The 23,935-nt window shown below is 45.9% G+C and overlaps 1 protein-coding gene across 6 annotated transcripts in view; it reads left to right on the top strand.

The window, feature by feature from the left end:
- The window catches only part of LOC138569611 (sodium channel protein type 5 subunit alpha-like), a 1,199,462-nt gene that overhangs the window by 726,213 nt on the left and 449,314 nt on the right, over window positions 1–23,935 (top strand). For all 6 annotated transcript variants that reach the window (XM_069647738.1, XM_069647737.1, XM_069647740.1 and 3 more), the window contains exons 14-15: window positions 10,236–10,474; window positions 20,074–20,247. In XM_069647738.1, the coding sequence (XP_069503839.1) occupies window positions 10,236–10,474; window positions 20,074–20,247 (413 nt within the window). The remainder of the gene's footprint in view (window positions 1–10,235; window positions 10,475–20,073; window positions 20,248–23,935) is intronic.

Below are 23,935 nucleotides of genomic sequence, written 5' to 3'. Positions count from 1 at the left end.
CTGCAGTGGTCGCTGCTGCGTCACAGGGGTCGTGTAGGCCCAGGTTGAAGTCAGCTAGGATTATGGTTCTGGTGGTGGTTTTGATGTTGCTGCCTAGCAGGTGGTTGATATGTTCCTCGAAAGCGACTTTATGTCTTGGTTGCCGGTAAAGAATGTGTAGGGTGATGGAGTCCTGCATAGCAGCTACCATGACAAATGGCAGTACTCTCCTATCAAGCTTACCCCAGCAGTAACAGCATTGTCCCATTACATATAATGCAGTGCTTCTAAAGCGTTCTGTACTGTCTCATTAACATTACACCTGCAGAGAAAAAATGTTATCATGTTATTAAAAACATGGTAGATCCAATGAGAAGGGTTGGTGCTGTGCCAGTAGGCATAGAGCCGCCCTGCTGAAAAATGCAAGCACTGTGCCATTTAGTCAACTATCATTAGTGCAACTGGCATCAAAAATGGGATTTTGTGTGATTTTTAAAACTGGACTAACAGGGCTTGAAAACCTTTCTTTACACATTTTCCAGAATAGAAGGTCAGGTATTCACACGTTAATAGTTCAGCTGCAGTACTTCTGAGAAGTGACAGCAATGTCCTATTAGAAGTATAGCAGTCTTTCTGAGTATCTTTATAATAACAGCTCTAATGAGATGCGTTCAATACTTTTGCAGTCAAAGTATGCACGCACTGGTAAGTGCAGATACTCTCCAATTAATTGCATCCCAGTTCTGCTAACAGAGTAGCAGTGGATTCTCCCAGTGCACAGCTGTGTGCATCTGCTCAGGGAGAGATGAGACATCACGCCAAGTTAATGGCTGCCCTCTATGCTGAGAAGCAGCTGGTGATAACACATTCTGCACATGGATATATGCCTGACGCCTGCTCCCTGAAGCACACATTTACAGATGGCTGCCAACTACATACTACTCACCCACAGGTTCTCTTCCTGCACTCTTTTGTACAATGATCCACAGCACTTCACACGTGCAATTTCAAGAATGCTGAATGAATGACCTTATGCTCTCTCTTTCACCTCTCAGTGTACATCATCCCTTCCCTTTCTTAGTCATTCTTACCCTCCGCCTTGTCTCTTATTCCCCCATTTTGACATTTCTGAGATTGAAGTTGTCACTCTCTGCCTTTACATGTAACCCTGGGTGGAGTTTGGAGGACTCGCTTTTCAAATACATATGTCGAAGTTCTCTAAGCAACAACAAGCATTTACATTTTTTTAGCTAATTGTGGTCCCTGATGAATGTCCCGAGGTGACAGGTTTTCAAGATGTACCTCTGTGAGGAAATCAACCACACACATGGTGGGCGTTGGCACGCCTGGGCTTTTTTGAAATGCTTAAATAAATGGAATGATGGTAGACCAACCTGAGGAAAATGTGTGTCGCTAATCCACAAACATGTTCCTATGCTCACACCACACCAAAATTATAGACCTGTGTATCCTGGCATGGACACATCCTACAGGCACAGTACGCCCTGTCATATTTTTTTGGAATGTAACTGCAGCGGAGGGCACAATGTCATCCCAAGAAGGGGAGGAAGATATATACCCCTGCCATGGACAGCCTGATTAACTGAGCGAGGCTCCATGGAACTGCCCTACCTTTTTGTTAGTCCCTGAAGCCGGTGGTAGCGATTAACATTCCAACAGAGGGTACTTCAAGCAGGCCTCAGGGGGCCTGGATTTAGAGGATAAAAAAGGAGACAGAAAACCCAACAACCTTTCCTATGTAACTGTATCACCCTAAATCCAGCTTCCATCCTCAGTATCAATGACAGTGAACGGACATGTCTGGGTCTTTTGTTGCAGTAGGCCACCCCCGCTATGGGACCCCATTCATAAGATACCAGAATGTGGTTTGCAAAAGCCAGGGAGTCTGGTCTCTCAACATATTGAAGGGAGACATGCTGCTATACTCAGGAACCACTGGAAGATCCATTAACTAGAGATACTCGTTGATCACAGCAGACAGGAAGTTGGGTGGGACCTATTAACACAATGGAGTGAGCCCGGAGCCTTTTCTGTTGAGAAGAGGTTTCCACCATATTGCTTCTGGCACAGCCCTTGTTCCTGTAGGACACCTTTAACTTTTCCTGTTGCAAAGAACTCTGGTTATGACCTCACACATATAGAACATTGTTGGTAGGGACCCCAGGACTGGTTCACTAAGGTAGACTCAGTCTACACTAATCACTGTGGCCCACTTGGCATTAAAAGTGGGCTGGAGCCTCTCTTTTGGCAGATCATCTGAAGACGTCACAAGAAGTACAAAGGGAGAACTCAGCCTTGACCCTGGCTGAAGGTATAGTGAGCGTTACAGCTTCCACCAGTGAAGGAAGACCAGGACATCCAAAGAGGGTAGCAAGATCCCTTCTCTTAACATCTCACAGGAAACAAAGGAATAAAAGAACTCAGAAGACCCTCCAGCTGCTCCAGAACTGGTACCCAGCCAGCACACAGCATGCCCTTCTAGGCTCTGCAGCAAGTTTCCTGGGTAAGTAGTGCCAGAAGGTCTCTGAACCTGAGACAAAGGACAAGGCAGCTGCCTGAAATACCCTCCCGAGCTCATGGCCGTCCGCCTTAAAGGACAACGTAAGTCCATTGAAGAAGCTGGGAGAAGTGCAACAACAAGCATCTACCACCACCCGTTTCAAAGGTCATTTTCAATCCAGTCGAGCTCCTCGATCCGCAATTAATGCAATGCTGATCGATGTCAAGCCTTGAATGACCACTGTCAAGCCACAGTCGATGAAAGAAACATGAGACTTCTCGACAAGTGCTGCAGAACTGCTGACCAGCACTCAGACAATGATTCCTGACCCTGAGTCACTGTGTAGGCCATCTTGCAGCCAGTCATCAATCTTTCCTCACTGAACCATCTTGCCGCCTGATACCCGCAGCTGACGCCTATCTCGAACTCTGTCATAGAAGCATGCAAAGTGCCCTGAAACCGACTCGACCCTGTGGAGCACCAAGAACAACTACAGCAAAAGGTACATTGTGGTTCTGTTCCCCTGGTCCTTCCCAGAAGGCCGCTAGAGACATTTTAGGAGCCCTTTATGTCCTTTCTGCTGAAGCCAAGAAGCCTTAACAAACTATTGTTGTTAACCATTTCAACCATCCTCTTGCCAATATCCAGAGTGCACCCCTTTTCCCTTCATAGAAACTGTCTGTTCTGCATTCCTTTACAGGGTGGGTTGTAGTAGTAGCGTTATTAGATTGGCTGTTGTGATAATAATAAAGTAGATATTTGTATACAACCTTGACTGGACACTCCTTTTATCATTGGGTAATAATTGTATTTTCACTGTGTTGCAAATAACCAATGATCCATGCATGACCTTTAGAAGAGATCAGCCTGCAGTTCCGCCAACGCTACCAGAATTTGGCAAGTAGATTTAAAAGTATCCTAAGTATAAAACATCCATTCTGGTGCATTAGAGGTGTGGGGCTGATTGATGGTTTAGACACTGATATCCACCCCAGGACCACTGGTGCCCCTGAAGTTGATTCATCACAGCCTCATGAATATTCATGATAAACAATGTGCATACATTTAGAATCAGTGTATGAAAATTCATCTCATGAATATGAATGAGGGGTATCCTGGAAATGGGACTGGTCTCCGGCCATCGAGACCTGGAGTTGGACAACCTTTACTTAGAGTGACCGTGCCACACACACAGATAACTTGTTCTGCGCATCACTTGTGGCAAGGAAGTTGCGCCCCATTCACAAATGGTATCTGAAAGTGTGCATCACAGATGCACACATTCAGATGCATTGTTTGACACCCTATGCACCGTTGCACAAGTAAGGGGGCATTCATGAGCATTTTAAAGGACATCCTGAATTCACAAATGGGAGGCACATGATGCACAGAAAAGAAAGACATTTTACTGAGTCTTTCTTAAACACACACAGTGCATTGCATCCCATGTCTGAACCAGTCGTGTTTTTTTTTAAGTGGAACAGCAACTTTGTCCTACTTGCAGTATTATCTTCCAAACAAGGATAGAAATGAGTTGTTTTATTATTGTTTACACTTTTCACAATAGCAAGCGCTTTGAGGCCCTGCCGCTGTGAAATGAGTTACTGTCATACATTAGTGTCAGCAGCGCGCTCCTGACCTGACACTGGTCTTTTACTCTGTCCTCCAGCCCCATAGAAATTCTAAGGTGACCTGCGCATGTCTCAAATGAACACAAATAAAAATAAGGCACCATCTTTATTTGCATTCTTTTTGGGGAATCTGCCCCTCTGTGACCCATCATTATGTACCACCTTTTTCTTGTTGTTAATCTTTCTTTGTGCCCCATGCGTTTTTCTTTTTTTCCCATTTTGCGATCTGTTACCTATGGTGCAAACAGCCTGCAGCAAAAAACAAGCTACAAAATACAAAATTGCTGGTCCCTCTGTTTGTATTTGTTTTATTTGTATAGCGCAAACCAGGCCCGGAGGCTACCGGGGGAGGAGGGGGAAGGAGGGTCAGACAGCATTTGGACTTCCCACTCGCCTTCAGGCCCCTTTCAAGCTTTCCCCAGTTTCCAAACCCATCCCTCCTCTCCTACCCTCTCTTTATTCTCACTCCTTTAATTCACACAATCCCGTCTTCCCTCTCCCTTCATAGCTCTTTGAAGCAGCATCTCGGTGGCATTAACCGCTACAAAATAAACGTACGCACACATTGGACAACGGCGTAATTAACTAGGTAGTGTATATTACAATGTTTCTGCTAAATTGCATTTATTTGCAATTTTGTCCAAGTAGTGCTAACTTCAACCGTGCAAAATTGCACATGGTAGTGGCAAATTGCACTGTGAGCTGTGTTCGACCTATCAAATGCGTTTCTTTCTATGTGTATTAAATAACAACCACACATAACACCTGGAACATGTAAGCCGATGCAATTTACCACCACCAAATGCAATATTGCCCAGAGCAAATCAGCACCAACGGAGCAAAGCATACAATTGCAATTGAGCAGCTTCCTGGGCATGCCGCGCGCCACGCACTTTGTGTAATGTGGTCCTAGATCCTTTGACGAGGCTGTAATGCAAGATTCCCGGGGCACAGAGAGTCAGTGCCCACAGTGGCTGGAGACTAATACATTTCATATTAATAATGAAGGGCTAGAACCAGCGGCGGCACAAGGTGTGCTCAGGGGGTGCAGCCGCGCAAGTGCGCCCCCCCCCGGCACAGCAAATAAAGGGCGCCTGGCCTCCAGCTCAGTGTCATGTAAACTTAAGTATCGGACTGGCCCAGCACCTATTAAAGGATCACGTGGTCCCGGGGGCGGCACTTAAACACACTTTACAAGAACAGCAGGGGGCTCTGTTCTGCTGTTCGGCTGATACTTGTTCTTGATAGGCATTTCAGCACATATTTGGGAGGTTACTGGGACTGTGTGGTGCTTTCATTTGTAGATGTCCCTTAGCAGTTCCAATTGCCTATATATTCGTAAAAATGAGCCGCTGATGATAGAGATAACGTAAAAGTAATCGCAAGTCCCTTTGTTTAGGTGCCAACCAAACACACCTTTGAGTCAGAGAGGAGTCTCCGGCAGGGTTTAGTGATTCTCCGACAGGTGCCATCAGAATTTTGAGGATGGTGGGGCAGGGGGGGACAGGGGTGCAGCGAAATATCTTGCACAGAGCGCTGGCAGATGTGTGCTTGTGTCGTAATTATTACGTTAGGTTATGTAATGGTGATTTATAGCGCGTACTGTTGCTGTTGCATGGTCTCTAGGCGCTCACGTAGATTTGAAAAAATAAAGTGGGGATTATGCTGGTGAAAAGGGTAAAAAAGGCACAACCAATCAAAAGAAAGCCGTCTTCCAGCATGTCTTTCCTGAAGGAGACATTTTTTTAACGCCATGGGACATTTGAGGTCAAATGTTCCTGTGCAATTAGCCACTTCCAAAGAAAAATCACAATATCAAAATACTTCAAGTGCATAAGCCTATTGTTAGGCCATCAGATAACCATTGAATGCATCATTCGTATCTAGAATGCCGATTTTCAGCATCATGTTTCCAAACAGCAGTTTGAAAGATATTCCCAAAGACGTGTTCTTATAAAGTTGATGGGTGCTGATTTCCGGGACTATTTTTTGTTGTTAGATTGATCAAATAATGCACTTTCAAAAGCAAAGGTCTACATAGTCATCAATGCCGCCATTTTGGTCACACAGTTAATGAACCCAAGACACGCCCTAATGCACACCAGGCAGTTTCTGGCACCTATACACCGGAATTCACACTGCCAAGCACTGCATCACATCATAATACCCAGCTGCCATCATCTCTTATCTGGGAGGTCAGCAGGAGGCCCGCCATGATATGATATGTTATGATATGGCATTTATAAAGCGCCTATAAATAAGTGTTTCAAGGCGCGACGCAACGCCATGCAGCACTAGTCGTGGATCGAAGGAAGTGTTTCGAGGAGTCAGACTCCACGTGCCCGGGATTTCAGTGGAGTCCTTAATACTAGTCTGGGGTTTCTTACCCATGAATTCCAACATCATGAGCCTTACTTAGAAACATAGGGAGTGGGGAATCAGGAAGGGGCGGCATCATGGAAATTCCCTGCCGCAGCCCTCGTCTGCCTCCTCTAAACTTTCCTGGCCATTTTCTATAACAACTTCTGTTTCAGACCTCTCTGCTGTAGGGGGACACAACTTGTGTTCATTGGCGCACATTGGTGCACAGTGGTTCATCCTGACTTGTCTCACTTTCACTTTTAATTCTTTACATCTCCCTGTGGGGAGCCCTAGAGCCCCAAATGGGAAAGCAGATTTAGGCAGAAACACAACGCGGTTGTGTTTGAAAACGCTGCGGTTTTCAAACACAATAACGTATTTATGTTTGCGACCGCTAGTGCTTATTTAAAAAAAAAAAAAAAAATAGCACTTACCGAGATGCAGCTGCAGCTTTTCTGCCTGTAGTCTCCAGTCCGCGTCCTCCGAGTTCCGGCACCAATGAAGGAAAAGCCACCCAGTGGTAGCTTTTGTTTACTACAGCTGGCTAGCTTTTCCTTCATTAGTGCCGCAAAAGCCAGCACAGACGGGCAGCCATTTCACAAAATGGATGCGCCCATGTGCTTGCTTTTTCAATTTTTGAGCTTGAATTGCTCAAAATTTTACATAGGGACTTTGAGAAAAAAAAAGCCAATCGTTTTTTTTTAATGTTGCCTATCTATTTTTGAAATAAAAATGTTTGGGCAAACCATTCCTTTAACCTGCATTGACCAATGGACAATAGCGCTGCATGCTGCCAACTAGTGGTGAAAGGGCATTTGACAACTAGTTATACAGACGTCCTCTTGCCAGCTGCACAGTGAACTATATTTATTTATTTTGAAGTTTTCCGAAAAAGGTTAAAGATAGGTGGGGGCAAAGAAGGGTAGAACATGTAGCACATCACAGCACCAGCAAGCTGGCATACTGTGGACCTGTCAAGTTCTGCTACAGCACTTTAAAAAAAATCATACAAGTCAATACATCGAGTTATTGCAAGAGTGTTTAGTTATTCCCTTAAGACATGTTTGAGCAAGCAGGCCTTGGTCAGTGCCTTCAACCTCTTATGTTGGTGATGTGTCCTGATTCCCTTTGGTAGGGTTTTCCTGGGCTTTGACACCTTCAGAGCCTGGTGGATAAATTCATGAAAACCTCATCTGCACGACCAACCGGGGCCATTTATTCACATTGCCTCAAAGTCCCTAGATATAACCTCAAAAAGGCATGAGGAAGTAGCTTTCCTGTCATGGCAGCACAGCTCTGGAATTCCAAGCCTTTAGCCTTAAGATCGGATCCCCCATTCTTCAGCTTTGGAACAAAAACGAAAAACGGGCTCCTAGCTAGGGATCGATAACCTCTCCTAGAGGGTCACACGCATTCGTTTACCCTTCCCCTGATGATCTTCCATAGCTCTGTATTCATTGTAAATTCTTTGACTCTAATTGTGCATTTCTTCATGAATGTTTGCCTTGCATCTCTGTATATGCTTGTAGTTTGGAACTTTGTAATGTAAATAGTTAAATTATTTTTATGCAACGTGTAATGCACTCAGATACCTTTGGGTTTCGAGTGCTTCATAAAAAAATAAACAAACAAACCGCTGCATGCACACGGCCACCATGACAGTTTCTTCTTAAGTGCGAGGTGGCGATGAAATGAAAAAGAAGGAATCTGGGTTTCCTTCTTGGTTGCTATCAACATAAGCGTGCTTTCATGTAGGCTGGGCCTGCGATTTGGGGTCCGCGCTGAGGGTCTACGTTTAACAAAACTACAAGTGCCTGAAATTGAAGATTTAAACGTATGAGGAATGTTTGGCAAAACGAAAAAAGTGAAAGCTTCCGATTTCGATAAATACTTTTAATTTATTATTTTAATTTGTATTTGTAGAGCGCACTTCAGCCCACGGGCATCGAGGCGCTGTGAGGAAACTTAAGCAGGCTTGATTCAGGGTTACAAGAATGCGGCCCAACACAGAAATACTTGGTACAGAGAGCTTAGTCGCAGTTATCAAGGACATCTTCATGAAAGGTTAAACAGCATATGGAACACATATATATTAACAATGTCTGAAATAGTGTAGGCATTACTTGGGGAAACTCGGTTGGTCCAAGAGAGCAATCAAAATGATCAAGAAATAGGGCATGTGGCACCTTTTCTGACATTCTGACCCTTAATCGTTGATGTGCCAGTGTGCAATTCTTCAGAAAGATTTAATCTGATTTGAAAGAGCTGTACCGGCACCCGCATTCACACGGGTAAAGATACAGAGAAATACAATTGCTTACCCGCTATCAATGTTTTCTCTCCATAAGTGCATTTTTAGGAGTCCTTAAGAGCATCTGTAAGCAGTGTTCCCACTGCAGCACACACATGCTGGAATCCCACATGTGGCTGGCTCTGCATGCCACAGATACCTGAATGCCTACTATGAGCAGAATTGCCAGTAATGCCCCTGATGCCCAGTGACTGTGCACACCAGCCCATGCTTGCTTGGCAAAATAAATGTTACATGTGGGCATTCCAGTGTAATGGATTCTGGGTCGCTGTAGTGCAAGGAGGCGATGCATTAGGGATTTGAATGCCATAGTCACTGTTTCTCTCCACTGTGTGCAAGCACTGATCATGTTGCTGAGAATATTGGGGTTCAGCACATGCTTCCGATACTCCACAGGAACTAGTGTCATCACATGTTGCAGGGACTCTATGGTGCCCTTCCCCTGAGTAAAGATCTGGAGGAGATCCTTGGGAAAAGCCTTGAGAGTTGAAAATCAGTAGTGGTTGGCTATTCCCCAGAGAGAGAATTTCCCTTTCACATGAGAACAAGCCTGGCTATTCCCCCAGAGAATGTCCCTCCAACAGGAGAAAGGGTTTGGCTATTCCCCAGAGAGTTTTCCTCTAGAATGTCCCTCCAACAGGAGAACAGGCCTGGCTATTCCCCAAAGAATTTCCCTCCAACAGGAGAAAGGGCCTGGATATTCCTCAGAGAATTTCCCTCTCACAGGAGAACGAGCCTGGCTTTCCCCAGAGAATGTCCTTCCAACAGGAGAACAGGCCTGGCTATCCCCCCGAAAATGTCCCTCCAACAGGAGAACGGGTCTGGCTATTCCCCCAAAGATTTCCCTCTAGAATTCCCCTCCAACAGGAGAACGGGCCTGGCTATTTCCCAGAGAATTTCCCTCCAACAGGAGAATGGGCCTGGCTATTCCCCAGAGAATTTCCCTCTAACAGAAGAACGAGCCTGGCTATTCCCCAGAGAATGTCCCTCGAACAGGAGAACGGGCCTGGCTATTCCCCAGAGAATTTCCCTCAGAGGATAACGAGCGTGGCTATTCCCCAGAAAATTTCCCTCTAAAGGCAGAACAGGGTTGGCTATTCCCCAGAGAATTTCCCTCCAAAAAGAGAACTGACCTGCTATTCCCCATAGAATTTCCCTCCAACAGGAGAACGAGCCTGGCTATTCCCCAGAGAATTTCCCTCCAACAGGAGAACAGGGCTGGCTATTCCACAGGTAATTTCCCTCCAACAGGAGAACGAGCATGTGTCAGTCAACTTAGGTTGACATGGACATCTTTCAAGTGCCATGAAAATCGATTGCTCATCTTCTGCGCAGCTTTCTGTTATTATCCTGATTCGTTTTCTAATGAGGAAAGGATTTTAAATCCTCCAATGCCACCTCTCTAACTCTGTGCGTCTATGTCCTGTTTTAGAGCTTGAGGAGTCCCACCAGAAATGCCCGCCGTGCTGGAATCACTTTGCTGAGAATTATCTCATCTGGGACTGCTGCCCGCTCTGGTTGGAGGTGCGGAAGGTGGTGAACGTCATTGTGATGGACCCATTCATCGACTTGACCATCACCATCTGCATCGTCCTCAACACGCTCTTCATGGCGCTGGAGCACTACGACATGTCCAAAGAGTTTGAAATCATGCTTTCTGTTGGCAACCAGGTAAGAGAGATCCCTTTCATCGCATGATTCATGGCACGTGTGCAGCCGCAGAGCTCACATGCCGGCGTGTTAGGTTCTGTTACGCTACATTGCGTTACGTTCTGCTTTGTTGTATGTTAACATTTGTTGGTTGACGCGGGAAATACTAACTGGGATTGGAAATGTTACCAATGTCCTATTCCATGTAATGTAACCAGTGAAGGCAAAGACTTTTTAAATGAAGGAAAATGACTGCATCTATTGTTGTACTTGTGATATAGTGATATCTAAACGTAATGCACTTTTCTCCAAATGCAGGTTTCTCTTTTAATAATGCGTTTTTGGCCTGCTTCATGGGAGGCCGCCCCCCCCCCCCTCCCGGGAGGGCTATAACCAGTCCCTCCCCCTGGTAGCTTAACTCAGGGGCCAACCTTTATCACGGTTTCCATATGTGATGGTATACTTACAAAACTGGAGCAAACCTCTGTACCCAAGCAACCCTTCTGACACACCCCCTCCACACTCCCCTCCCGCTCCAAAACCACACTACGCCTGACCAGATTTTCTTTTTCTTTTCATGTATTTGTGTTTCTTCATTTAATATTCTCTGGATTACTGTAGAGCAAGGGGTGACACCTGAGAACTGTGGAGAACTTTAGAGCAAGGGGTTCCACCTGAGATCTCTGGGGTACTTTAGAGCAAGAGGTGACACCTGAGAACGCTTGAGTACTTTCGAGCAAGGGGTTCCACCTGAAAGCCTTGGAGTACTTTAGAGCAAGGGGTGACACCTGGGAACTCTGGAGTACTTTCGAGGAAGGGGTGACACCTGAGACCTCTGGAGTACTGTAGAGCAAGGGGTTCCACCTGAGAACTGTGGAGTACTTTAGAGCAAGAGGTGAGACCTGTAAACTCTGGATTACTGTGAGCAAGAGGTGACACCTGAGAACTTTCCAGTACTGTAGAGCAAGGGGTTCCACCTGAGAGATGTGGAGTACTTTAGAGCAAGATGTGACACCTGAGATCTCTGGGTTACTTTAGAGCAAGGAGTGACACCTGAGAACTCCGGAATACTGCAGAGCAGGGGGTGACATCTGTGAATTCTTGAGTACTGTAGAACAAGGGGTTGAACCAGAGAACGCTGGATTACTGTAGAACAAGGTATTCCACCTGAGAACTGTGGAGTATTTTAGAGCAAGGGGTGATACCTACAAACACTGGAGTACTTTAGAGCAAGGGGTTCCACCTGAGAGCTGTGGAATACTTTAGAGCAAGGGGTTCCACCTGAGAACTCTGGAGTACTTTAGAACAATGAGTTCCACCTGAGAACTCTTGAGTACTTTCGAGCAAGGGGTTCCACCTGAAAACCTTGGAGTACTTTAGAGCAAGGGGTGACACCTGGGAACTCTGGAGTACTTTCGAGCAAGGGGTGACACCTGAGACCTCTGGAGTACTATAGAGCAAGGGGTGAGACCTGTAAACTCTGGATTACTGTGAGCAAGAGGTGACACCTGAGAACCTTTCAGTACTGTAGAGCAAGGGGTTCCACCTGAAAGATCTGGAGTACTTTAGAGCAAGATGTGACACCTGAGATCTCTGAGGTACTTTAGAGCAAGGGGTGACACCTGAGAACTCCGGAATACTGCAGAGCAGGGGGTGACATCTGCGAATTCTGGAGTACTGTAGAGCAAAGGGTTGCACCTGAGAACGCTGGATTAATGTAGAACAAGGTATTCCACCTGGGAACTGTGGAGTACTTTAGAGCAAGGGGTTCCACCTGCAAACTCTGGGGCACTTTAGAGCAAGGGGTGCCACCTGAGAATTCAGACATATTTTACAGCAAGGGGTTCCACCTAAGAACTCTGGAGTATTTTAGAGCAAGGGTGTCCACCTGAGAACCCTGGAGTATTTTTGAGCAAGGGGTGCCACCTAAGAATTCAGAGGTATTTTACAGCAAGGGCTTCTACCTGAGCCCTCTATAGTATTCTACAGCGGTAGGTGCCACCTGGGGACTCTGGAGTAATTTAGAGCAAGGGGTGCCACCTAAGAACTCTGGAGTACTTTAGATCAAGGGGTGCCACCTGAAACCTCTGCAGTATTTCAGAGCAATGCGTGCCACCTTAGGACTCTGGAGTATTTTACAGCAATAGGTGCCACTTGAGGACTCTGGAGTATTTTAGTGCAAGGGGTGCCTCCTTAGTATTCTGCAGTACTTCAGAGCAAGGGGTGCCACCAAATATTTCCGGAGTACTTTAGAGCAAAGGATGCCACTTGACGACTCTGTAGTATTTTAGCACAAGGGGTGCCACCTAAGAACTCTGGAGTACTTTAGAGCAATGGGTGCCACCTGATGTCTATTGAGTATTTTAGCACAAGGAATGCCACCTGAGGACTCTGGAGTATTTTAGCACAACGAATGCCACCTGTGGACTCTGGAGTATTTTAGAGCATGGGATGCCGCCTGCGACTTCTGGAGTACTTTACAGCAATAGGTCCCACCTGAGGACTCCAGTGTTTTAGAGCTAAAACGCTCTCATTTTTTCAATGGCCTGGAGGACCCATGCTGTCTGTTTTCTGATTAGAGTTGGGAGCAAAACTGTTTGGTAAGAACTAGAAGCTTGGTGCGCGTGCTGTCTGGGAGAACTGTCTATCAGCCGGGTGGCGATATGGGGGGATAAGGGCCAGATTTGGAAATGGGAATTAAAGCCAGGCTCCCGTGGGTCTACTTCTTCTTACATTTTGCTTGTTTACAGTAATTGAAAAACGCTTTTAACAGAGCAGATCGAAGTCCATCCTCGCTATTGACAATGCATTATCTCGATTAGGGAGGATGAACCTGCACGAGCGGGTCCTGCGCTTCAGAAGCACATCAAGGACCGCGGGTATGATTGTCAACCTCAGGCAGCCTGCAAGGCCTGCTTTTTGGCTTCATGCCTTTGGCAATTCTACTCTCTTGGCTGCAGGGGAGGTGGAGTAGCTGCAACAATGACAAGGGCATCACAGAGCACACTGCACGCACAAGGCCTCATGCCACTTTGCTTGGGTATTTGTTTCAATATAGCATCTATAGATCAACCTAATAAAAATAAAATCATGGCATTATGGGCCTCATTACAAGTTTGGCGGTATTCCGGCGGTAAATCCAATGGAATACTGCCAAATGGAATTACTGTTACTGCCACTTGGTCTTGCTGAATTACCACTGGATTACTAGTGGTGGCATAGCAGTGTTAGTCCCCATTTATGGAGTCCATAGAGATTTTGATGGAATTGCTGCTGGCGGTAATTCCACTGATTTTGCCAATTTTTGGCAGAAAGGTAGCGGAATTATCTTCAGCATTTTGCTGGAGGTTTTTCCTCTGTTTCACCACCAAAGTTGTAGTACGGTAGTGCAGTAATGCAGCGATAATGCAATGCATTACTGCTATTTCTCAACGCACCGCCTTACTTGTAACGAGGCCCATGTGCTGTGATGGGTCACTTGGTGTGGAAAACATACATCACATCAAAGAATATTAAAGGTGTTTTATCAAGGAGTCCACTCTGAGGTTAAATGCCATGTGAGTCTCACGTGTGAGTAATCTCTGCCTTGCGGACCTGCATCAGCGATAATCCAATAGGGATCCGCTGCCTTTGGCTCTCCAGATGGGTTGCACTACAACTCCCATCAGTGCTAGCATGCATACCCCATGGTGAGGGGTCACAGGAGTCATAGTCCAAACATGATATGATATAATATGATATGATTGGTTATTTATAACGTGCTTAATACCCACAGATTACTAAGCGTGGACCCGGGGATCGAACCTGTGGTGCTCCATGTCTTGCTTCCAAGGCGAGCACGTTGCCCATGAGCTATCCTCCCGAGACTAACATCTGGAGAATTGAAGGTTGCAGAGCCCTGAGATTACGTTAACGGAGGCAGGTGACGCACACTCTCCAGGCCTGGGAATAACATGGGAATATCAATAAGTGAGCTCTCATGCGCTCTTAGGTTGACCTGAATCTGAGCAGTGTAGAGCCAGAAAGTAATCCGCTGGAGAAAGTTTGGAAAAAATGTTGTCAATTTTTCCTTCAATAACATTTCCCGGCATGATGGAACAAAATGAATGGATTGCACCATTGTGGAAGTGGATGAATTCACTAGCGCGCCTGAGTAGGGAAGCCAATTTGCAAGCAGTGTGGGAAATTCTCTATCAAGAAGGGGCAAAAGATAACCTAGTTTGTCCTCTGGCTGTGACCCACTCAGGAGGACCTCAGTCCCGCACTTGCCCTGTGCCGTATCAGCAGAGAATATCCATCACATATCAGTCTCACCCCTCCCATCAGGCCTGCTCACATTTGACTGTAGCTACAGGCCCTGGGCATTACCGGAAGCGATAATGGCCCCCCAGCTCGGGGTTTATTGCTTAATTAGAGAAAGGAATTCCTGCATCCAGGTTGGCTGGCCACTAAGGAACATTCTAAAAAGGGTGCTAATGACCCTTAATAACGCACACTGTTGGCGATGATTCCTTTTCCCGTGTTTAGCCCAGTATCAAAGTGAAGGTTGGAAATTGGGGCTAAACGGTTATGGGTTGGAGTCGTGGTTGGCCAACACTCTCGTGGAATGTTTCTTTTCAAGAGCACATTATTGTGGCTCCATTTCCCCATCCTTTGATTTGTCAAAACCTTAGAGATGTTGCCCATTGACCACCGTTGGGATGAAACAGAAAACATTGAGGCTGATAGTTCTGCCCTTTGGTCTAGTTATTACTGGGGTTCAGACCTATTTTGAAGACTGTCTATTAATCAAGCAGATTGACTTTATACTTTCAAACACTAATACATGAAATGACCAAACTAGAAAAGTAGTGATGTACCAAAGGTCGATCGAAGAAACATTCCGCTATGAAGTGTCCTTTAATGCCCTGCGGCCATTTTGGAGCAGGTGACATTTTAATAGAACGGTCGTCTCCTTTGATTACAGCTTCTGAATCTCTTCTCTTGGTGATGGGACAGACTCTACTTGTCGATGCCTCGTGCAGAGATGAAATCCTCAACGCTCTGTGGGACTGGAAATAAATAGAGCCTGCACAGGTGTTGGTCATTGGACCATCCCAAGAAATATAGATATTACATTGGTGTATATGACAGAGTCAGGAATGATGCATTAGTTGGACACCCCATTGGACAAGAACTGATTCAGATGCTTAGAACTTTGGCACCGTTCAGCAAAACTGCACTAAACTTTGGAATACAGAAAAAGGCACCAAACTCTGAATTTATTTGGAAACTTTTGTGAATTTCAGTGTGTGGGCGAGGGGTCTCAAAACTTGCCTTGCCATGCAAACTCAGCAGGCAGTTTTTTTCTCACTTCCAGGCAGGGTCGGACTGGGCCATAAAATTGTCTCGTGCACCATTGGAAAAGTGGCCCACCGTTGCAAATGGTTATTCATTCCTTTTGTGACACTGTTTGAATAGTGCCCAAGGGGGAGTTTTTTGATAAAATGTGATGCAAACTGTGCATTTTAAAGAATATTTATTCAGCAACACTGGTCAAATCTACTAGCCACATTGGCCAAAAAAGTGCCCCGCTCTGACCAAAAAAACTGTCCCACACCAACAGTTTGTGTTTTGGTTCTGCGATGGGCCTATTGCCCTATAGGCCAGTCCAAGCGTGGCCACACCTGCAGAGAAAAGGATGCTTCTCCCCCCCTGATCCAGAACAACAAAGACATTCTGAGGCACACTGAAAGCCAAAAGAGGGAAGGAACCAAAGATGTGCAATGCACATCCGCATGTAGAATGCGCATGCGCCAGTGGCAGTGGCCTGCCTTCTGCCCTTCATGCCCCTGATTGGCCACGATTGGCCAGAGACCTCCCTACAAGTGCTGCGGGGGCTTTGTCTCGAACTCAGAAACTGAGGGAGGCATTGTTAGAAGGAGCACCAGAGGACAGCTTGGCCTTTGCTTTTCAGACTTGCCCAGCCTGGCCCTTCTTCAACCGTCTGGGGAAGCTGGCCAGCAGTCATTGGGCCTGCAGGAATGGGCTCCCAGTAATCTCTGGCTGACTGATGATTTGCTTATAGACTGCCCTTCCACTCACCCTCTCTCTCTCTCTCTCTCTCTCTCTCTCTAATAACCCTGTTTACTCCACAGTAGCATCAGCATTGAGGAGGAAGCAGGAAGCAGAAACTGGGTAACCCTGGGAAGATGTGCTTTGGCGCTTGGCTGCCTGCCAGTAGCAGATACTAGGCCCTGATAGACAAGTTGTGGCACAGAGGGAAGTGCTGCGAGATTTCTGTAACCTGTGCAGATAGCCCGAGTAACAGAGATCGTCTTGCTGGCAGCCAAAAAACACTGGAAGGACTTGCACCATTGACGGATTGACTGCGCTCAATGACGTTTGACCCAGAACCCACAAAAAAAATATGAAGTCGCTGTTGTGTTTTAGGATTTTCTTAATTAAAAAGTGGCTAAATAATTAAAAACAAAACATTTGTCAATGTATTAACATGTTCGTTCCCTCCAACGAACTGGCAAGTGTTTTCACTTCTTACAAATTAACTACTATTTCTATGTACACTGATAGTGGTAGTATGTTGTCAATCAGATATCATATAATTGTAGCCACACAATCCTGAATTACTTTAAAAAAAATCTCCTCTTTCCTCTCGTACAGGTGAACGACAGGGCACACGTTTTAGACCTGAATTAAACCCTCTAAATGAATGATGGAATAGACGTCTTACAGCTTCCGAGTTCATACCACTTGCTTTACGCCACTAGACAGCACTTTGCAAACTCAATGTGATGTCACAAAAGCGGAGATTACAGGAAACCGACCAAGTCACACTCATGCAACTGCTGTAGTCTCTGACATGTATAACATCAACATGGCTCGCTCAAAGCTGAACTAGATGTGTGCTGGGTCACTCTGTGTACTTGCTCACTCAATGTGGAGTTCGCTGTGTGCTGGGTCACTCTATGTGTGCTGGGTCACTCTATGTGTGCTGGGTCCCTCTATTTGGATCTTTGTGTACTTGCTCGCTCACTGCTGGGCTCGCTGTGTGCTGAGTCACTCTATGTTGATGTTTGTGTACTTGCTTGCTCAGTGCTGGGCTCGCTGTGTGCTGAGTCACTCTATGTTGATGTTTGTGTACTTGCTTGCTCAGTGCTGGGCTCGCTGTGTGCTGAATCACTCTATGTTGATCTTTGTGTACTTGCTTGGTCAATGCTGGGCTCGCTGTGTGCTGGGTCACACTATTTTGAACTCTGTGTACTGGCGCGCTCACTGCTGAGCTCGCTGTGTGCTGGGTCACTCTATATTGAACTCTGTGTACTGGCTCCCTCAGTTGTGATCTCGCTGTTTGCTGGGTCACTCTGTGATGATCTTTGTGCACTTGCTTGCTCAGTGATGGGCTACACTATTTTGAAATCTTTGTGTACTTGCTTGCTCAGTGATGAGCTTGCTGCATGCTGGGTCACTCTATATTGAACTCTGTGTACTGGCTCGCTCACTGCAGAGCACGCTGTGTGCTGGGTCACTCTATGTTGATCTTTGTGTACTTGCTTGCTCAGTGCTGGGCTCCCTGTGTGCTGGGTCACTCTATATTGAACTCTGCATAATGGCTTGCTCAATGTTGAGTTAACTGTGTGCTGGGTCACTCTATGTTGAACTTTGTGTACTAGCACACTCTGTGTTCAGTTCCTGCAACATACCCATTCTTCATGCTGACTCCTGCGGTGCCACCACCCTGTGTTCTCATCCCCTTCGTGCTTGAGATTAGGAGCCTGCATACGGAAAACAAGCATCCATACGGAGGCAGCACCGCAACCGCAGCGATATTGGCCAGTGTGCCACACACTACAGGATACACTAAGAGGACCCACCCTCCTTCCTCTCCACAACGTACCAGACCAGGGATCCAGCTACCCTTAGATACGAAGACCAGCGCCAAGCAGCCCAACGGTTTGCATGGCCACTTTAGCCAACCGACCATTTAAGGATCGACACACACCCTTCTGTTCCCAACCCGGATATTACTGACTCGGTTGATGAGCACGCCTAACCCCTAGCTTACCATGCAAGACTCTTCGCAGAGGCCCAGAAGAAGGCTTACCAAACAGGAGCCGAAACACCTGTGGACCTAACCTGCAGCAAGCTCCATAGTCCACCTGAACTTTTAGGGGGCTTCTCCCCATGGCGTAGACCTACGGTTTGGTCCTTTGATGGGACATTTACTCCACTCCAAATCTGGTCTCCCTAGCAAGGTCCAGACTTTATACCGGACTAAGATAGCAGACTATTATGCACCTGTACCAGATACAGGATTCAAGTATGGATCCTTCCAAATTGTAACAAGGAAATACTTGATTATTAGCCTTTTTGCTTTGTTTCTCACCTGTTGTACCGCTAAAAAAGTTGTTTCTTACATACTTGAAAATGTTAAATATGATGCAATATTTCATTTGTTCACAGAACTAACACACTTATGATTATAATAATGCCTGTTATGTTTTGTACTACATCTATGCCTATCTTTATGATGAATATGTTTTTTAGCTCTAAAAGTATGAAATAACAATACTAAAGATGTTTGTCTATTAAGTTGGCAACATAACCTCTGCTAAAACAATAAAGCAGTTTTAAGAATTAAAACCGTCACCGAATGCTTTGTGCATGGATTGAGCCCAAATTTAAACTACCAAGTCAAGGGACACTAAACTTACTTTTGAAGAATGTTTATGTAACCAACTTAGAAAAGTCCAGTGCAAATAGCAATGTATTGTCACCAAGTTGATATGTGGTTGGAGCCACCCCTTTTGTTTCCTAATCCATCTTTAACAGTCATGTCAAGAGGTAATTAGGGTGACCAGATTTTGAAAATTAAAAACCGGGACAGGCCACTGAACTAGAAGTAGGACTACAGCTTCAGCGGTGAAACTGTAGTCCTACTTCTATGTGGGTGGCCTGTCCCTTGTCATGTTGCAGCTCTGGGGTCCCGAGGCTATTTTAAGTTTAAAAAACTCATCCGGGATTTGGGGATCGGTGGCTACCATCCCGGTTTTTGCCAAAAATCATGATATCCGGCCAAAAACCGGGATGGTAACCACCCGATCCCCAAATCCTGGGACGGGGTTTTTAAACTTAAAAAAGTCTCGCGACCCTGGACGGAGGTGCAAATATCTGGTCAGTCCTGGCAAAAACGGGACGTCTGGTCACCCTATTCTAAGTGAATTTTCATTACTTAATTAAAAGGTTGTTCACATTTTGCCTTATGACATTTACCATGGGTCTGCGACCTTCAGCTTTGCATATGTTTTGGAATAAAACTTCCAACAACCATGTCTAGCATTGTTAATAAGGAGGGATCATGGGAGATGTAGTCCAACATATATGGAGAGCCACGGGTTGCAGACCCCTGACATTGTATACCTCATGGGCTGCTCCCTGTGCATTTGGGGTTTTTAGTATGGATATCAATGTATGGCACTGATCTGTGTCCCCCCCTTTAAGACCATTCAAAAGCTGTTTTGAATTAGGACCTTCTAATTGGCAACACACAACAGAGTATAATAAGGCATGGTAACCGTTTATTTGACTCAATCCGAACTGAATTCTCGCGCTTTCCCTGGCAGGTCTTCACTGGAATTTTCACAGCTGAAATGGTGCTCAAAATCATTGCCCTCGACCCCTACTACTACTTTCAGCAAGGATGGAACATTTTTGACAGCATCATCGTCATCTTGAGTCTGATGGAGCTGGGGCTGTCCAGCCTGGGCAACTTATCCGTCTTGCGCTCCTTCCGATTGGTAAGAAGACTCGAGTCGCGTGGCTATCACTGCATTCCTTGTGATGAGAACCCATGTCCTGTTCTGTGCTTGAAAGGTGTCCCTTTTGCCAGACCTGTCCAGGGAGTATGGATTGCACACATTTCACAGTTTCCAGTAAACAATGCCACGCGAGTGACCTGAATGCGACCTAACCAAACGCAAAGTCTTAAAGGAAGGCTCAGAAGTCGAAGGTCCACTTGGCTGTAAATAGTTTAATGTAACAAGCAGAGCGTGCAACTCATAAATACTAAATGTTAATGCACTTTCTAATGTATGGCAGTTGGCAAACTCAAATCCAGCCGTGTGCATTAAGCCTCCATTTTGTCGTCTTTTAAAAATTAAAATGTTAAGTTTGCTGGGTGAAGTTTTTCAAAGGAATGCAAGAGTGCAAGGTAAGCACATAGACATTTGGAACTCATATTGTAGACATTTTTTGTTGAGAATTATTCCTAACATGTTAAGACACATGAGGTAGAGTCATTATAATTCTTCAAAAGAAAGCATATATGCTTGATCTACTGTTTATATACTTTATGATACAGGTAATAGTGTTGCAAATTCCATAGGAGCCCGACGAGAAATATTCTTAGTCTATTTTCTAGGAAGCCAACTTCCTATCCTTCCAATGTATAGTTATGCCACCCAGTGCACTATGTGTAATAAATCAACACTTATAGCCATTCATACTCTTGCAACCTGCATCTTTCCAGTTGTTTTGGACTATGATCCCTGTGATCCCTTCCCGGTCACTATGCTGGAAAGGGCTGATGGGAGTTGTAGTCCAAAACATTCTGAGACAAAGGGTGAGGACACCAAACCTAGGGATTGGTCAACCTCTGGCTGAGCCTTTTCTTCAAGAGTCTCCACAAGCTATAATCATTCCTGAAAATTAAAAACTCACACCCTTGAGAGGCATGACTTATTCAGAACATTAGACTGAACTTGTGACATTCTGGGCCAGCCGCGCTTTCTCGGATTGTATTTATAGGTTCAGTTTGGCAAAGGGTCCTCCTGTGAGGATTGACACGTGGGCCTGATCCTCATGTCTCTAACAGACCATCTGTAAACCCTTGCATGTTAAAGATAGGTGACAACACAACCGGACCACCCGGGGGGTGCGGAGGTCCATATGCCACAACTCTGCAAAGTACTTTCCCATGCAAGGCCCCTCTTACCATTTTGAGAAGGAATTATTAATAAATAACGTTCATATTATTTTCTGCTTCATATCTTTGTATTAGGTTACATAAAGTCTACCATATTTTCGACACATATAGCCCGTATCATAAAGGGACCAGGATGCTGAATGCCTTGTATTATGAGCCTTGTAACTGGCCTCTCAAGTGCCTGATTCACAGCAGGGGCTGGCAAATTGAAGGAGGGCATGGCTGCAGCTACAAGAGACTTGCTGCCAGCTGTGGCAAGCAAGGGGCAACTAAAGACACTTTCGAGGGGATGCTTTCATTGAAACATCACCCCCTGCCTCCCTCGTACAACTGAAACCAAATGCAGGCCTTGGAACCTGGCGAATCAACACTCCGGGATTGAATGGGTGTACACAGAACAATCCTCATAGAACATCCCCCTTCCCACAGGAACCTGGTAAATCAACATCCAGGATAGAATGGAGTACACTGAACATTCCTCATAACACATCCCACTCCCCACAGGAACCTGGTGAATCAACATCCAGGATAGAATGGAGTACACTGAACATTCCTCATAGCTCATCCCCTCCCCACAGATACCTGGTGAATCAACATCCAGGATAGAATGGAGTACACTGAACATTCATCATAGCACATCCCCTCCCCACAGGAACCCGGGGAATCAACATCCAGGATAGAATGGAGTACACAGAATATTCCTCATAGCTCATCCCCTCCCCACAGGAACCTGGCGAATGAACACTCCAGGATAGAATGGAGTACATAGAACATTCCTCATAACACATCCCCCTTCCCACAGGAACCTGGTGAATCAACACTGCAGGATAGAATAGGTGTACACAGAACATTCCTGATAGCACACCCCCTCCCCACAGGAACCTGGGGAATCAACATCCAGGATAGAATGGGTGTACACAGAACAATCCTCATAGCACACACCCCCTCCCACAGGAACCTGGTGAATCAACACTCCAGGATAGAATGGGTGTACACAGAACATTCCTCATAGAACATCCCCCTTCCCACAGGAACCTGGGGAATCAACATCCAGGATAGAATGGAGTACACAGAACATTCCTCATAGAACATCCCCCTTCCCACAGGAACCTGGGGAATCAACACTCCAGGATAGAATGGGTGTACACAGAACATTCATCATAGCACATCCCCTCCCCACAGGAACCCGGGGAATCAACATCCAGGATAGAATGGGTGTACACAGAACGTTCCTCATAGCACATCCCCCTCCCCACACAGGAACCTGGTGAATGAACACTCCAGGATAGAATGGAGTACATAGAACATTCCTCATAACACATCCCACTCCCCACAGGAACCTGGTGAATCAGCACTGCAGGATAGAATGGGTGTACACAGAACATTCCTGATAGCACCCCCCTCCTGACAGGAACCTGGGGAATCAACATCCAGGATAGAATGGGTGTACGCAGAACAATCCTCATAGCACACCCCCCTCCCACAGGAACCTGGTGAATCAACACTCCAGGATAGAATAGGTGTACACAGAACATTCCTCATAGCTCATCCCCTCCCTACAGGAACCTGGCGAATGAACACTCCAGGATTGAATGGGTGTACACAGAACATTCCTCATAACACATCCCACTCCCCACAGGAACCTGGTGAATCAACACTCCAGGATAGAATGGGTGAACACAGAACATTCCTCATAGAACATCCCCCTTCCCACAGGAACCTGATGAATCAACACTCCAGGATAGAATGGGTGTACACAGAACATTCATCATAGCACATCCCCTCCCCACAGGAACCCGGGGAATCAACATCCAGGATAGAATGGAGTACACAGAACATTCCTCATAGCTCATCCCCTCCCCATAGGAACCTGGCGAATGAACACTCCAAGATTGAATGGGTGTACACAGAAAATTCATCATAGCACATCCCCTCCCCACAGGAACCCGGGGAATCAACATCCAGGATAGAATGGAGTACACAGAACATTCCTCATAGCTCATCCCCTCCCCACAGGAACCTGGCGAATGAACACTCCAGGATTGAATGGGTGTACACAGAACATTCCTCATAACACATCCCACTCCCCACAGGAACCTGGTGAATCAACACTCCAGGATAGAATGGGTGTACACAGAACGTTCCTCAAAGCACATCCCCCTCCCCACACAGGAACCTGGTGAATGAACACTCCAGGATAGAATGGAGTACACAGAACAATCCTCATAACACATCCCACTGCCCACAGGAACCTGGTGAATCAACACTCCAGGATAGAATAGGTGTACACAGAACAATCCTCATAGCACATCCCCCTCCCCACACAGGAACCTGGTGAATCAACTCCCCAGGATAGAATAGGTGTACACACAACAATCCTCATAGCACACCCCCCTCCCACAGGAACCTGGCGAATCAACATCCAGGATAGAATGGGTGTACACAGAACATTCCTCATAGAACATCCCCCTCCCCACAGGAACCTGGGGAATCAACATCCA

The sequence above is a fragment of the Ambystoma mexicanum genome, chromosome 2q (genome assembly GCF_040938575.1).
Source record: "Ambystoma mexicanum isolate Mex_15411 chromosome 2q, UKY_AmexF1_1, whole genome shotgun sequence".
NCBI lineage: Eukaryota > Metazoa > Chordata > Amphibia > Caudata > Ambystomatidae > Ambystoma > Ambystoma mexicanum.
The sequence above is the reverse complement of the archived record's forward strand: the minus strand, read 5'-3'. Positions and strand labels throughout refer to the sequence as shown.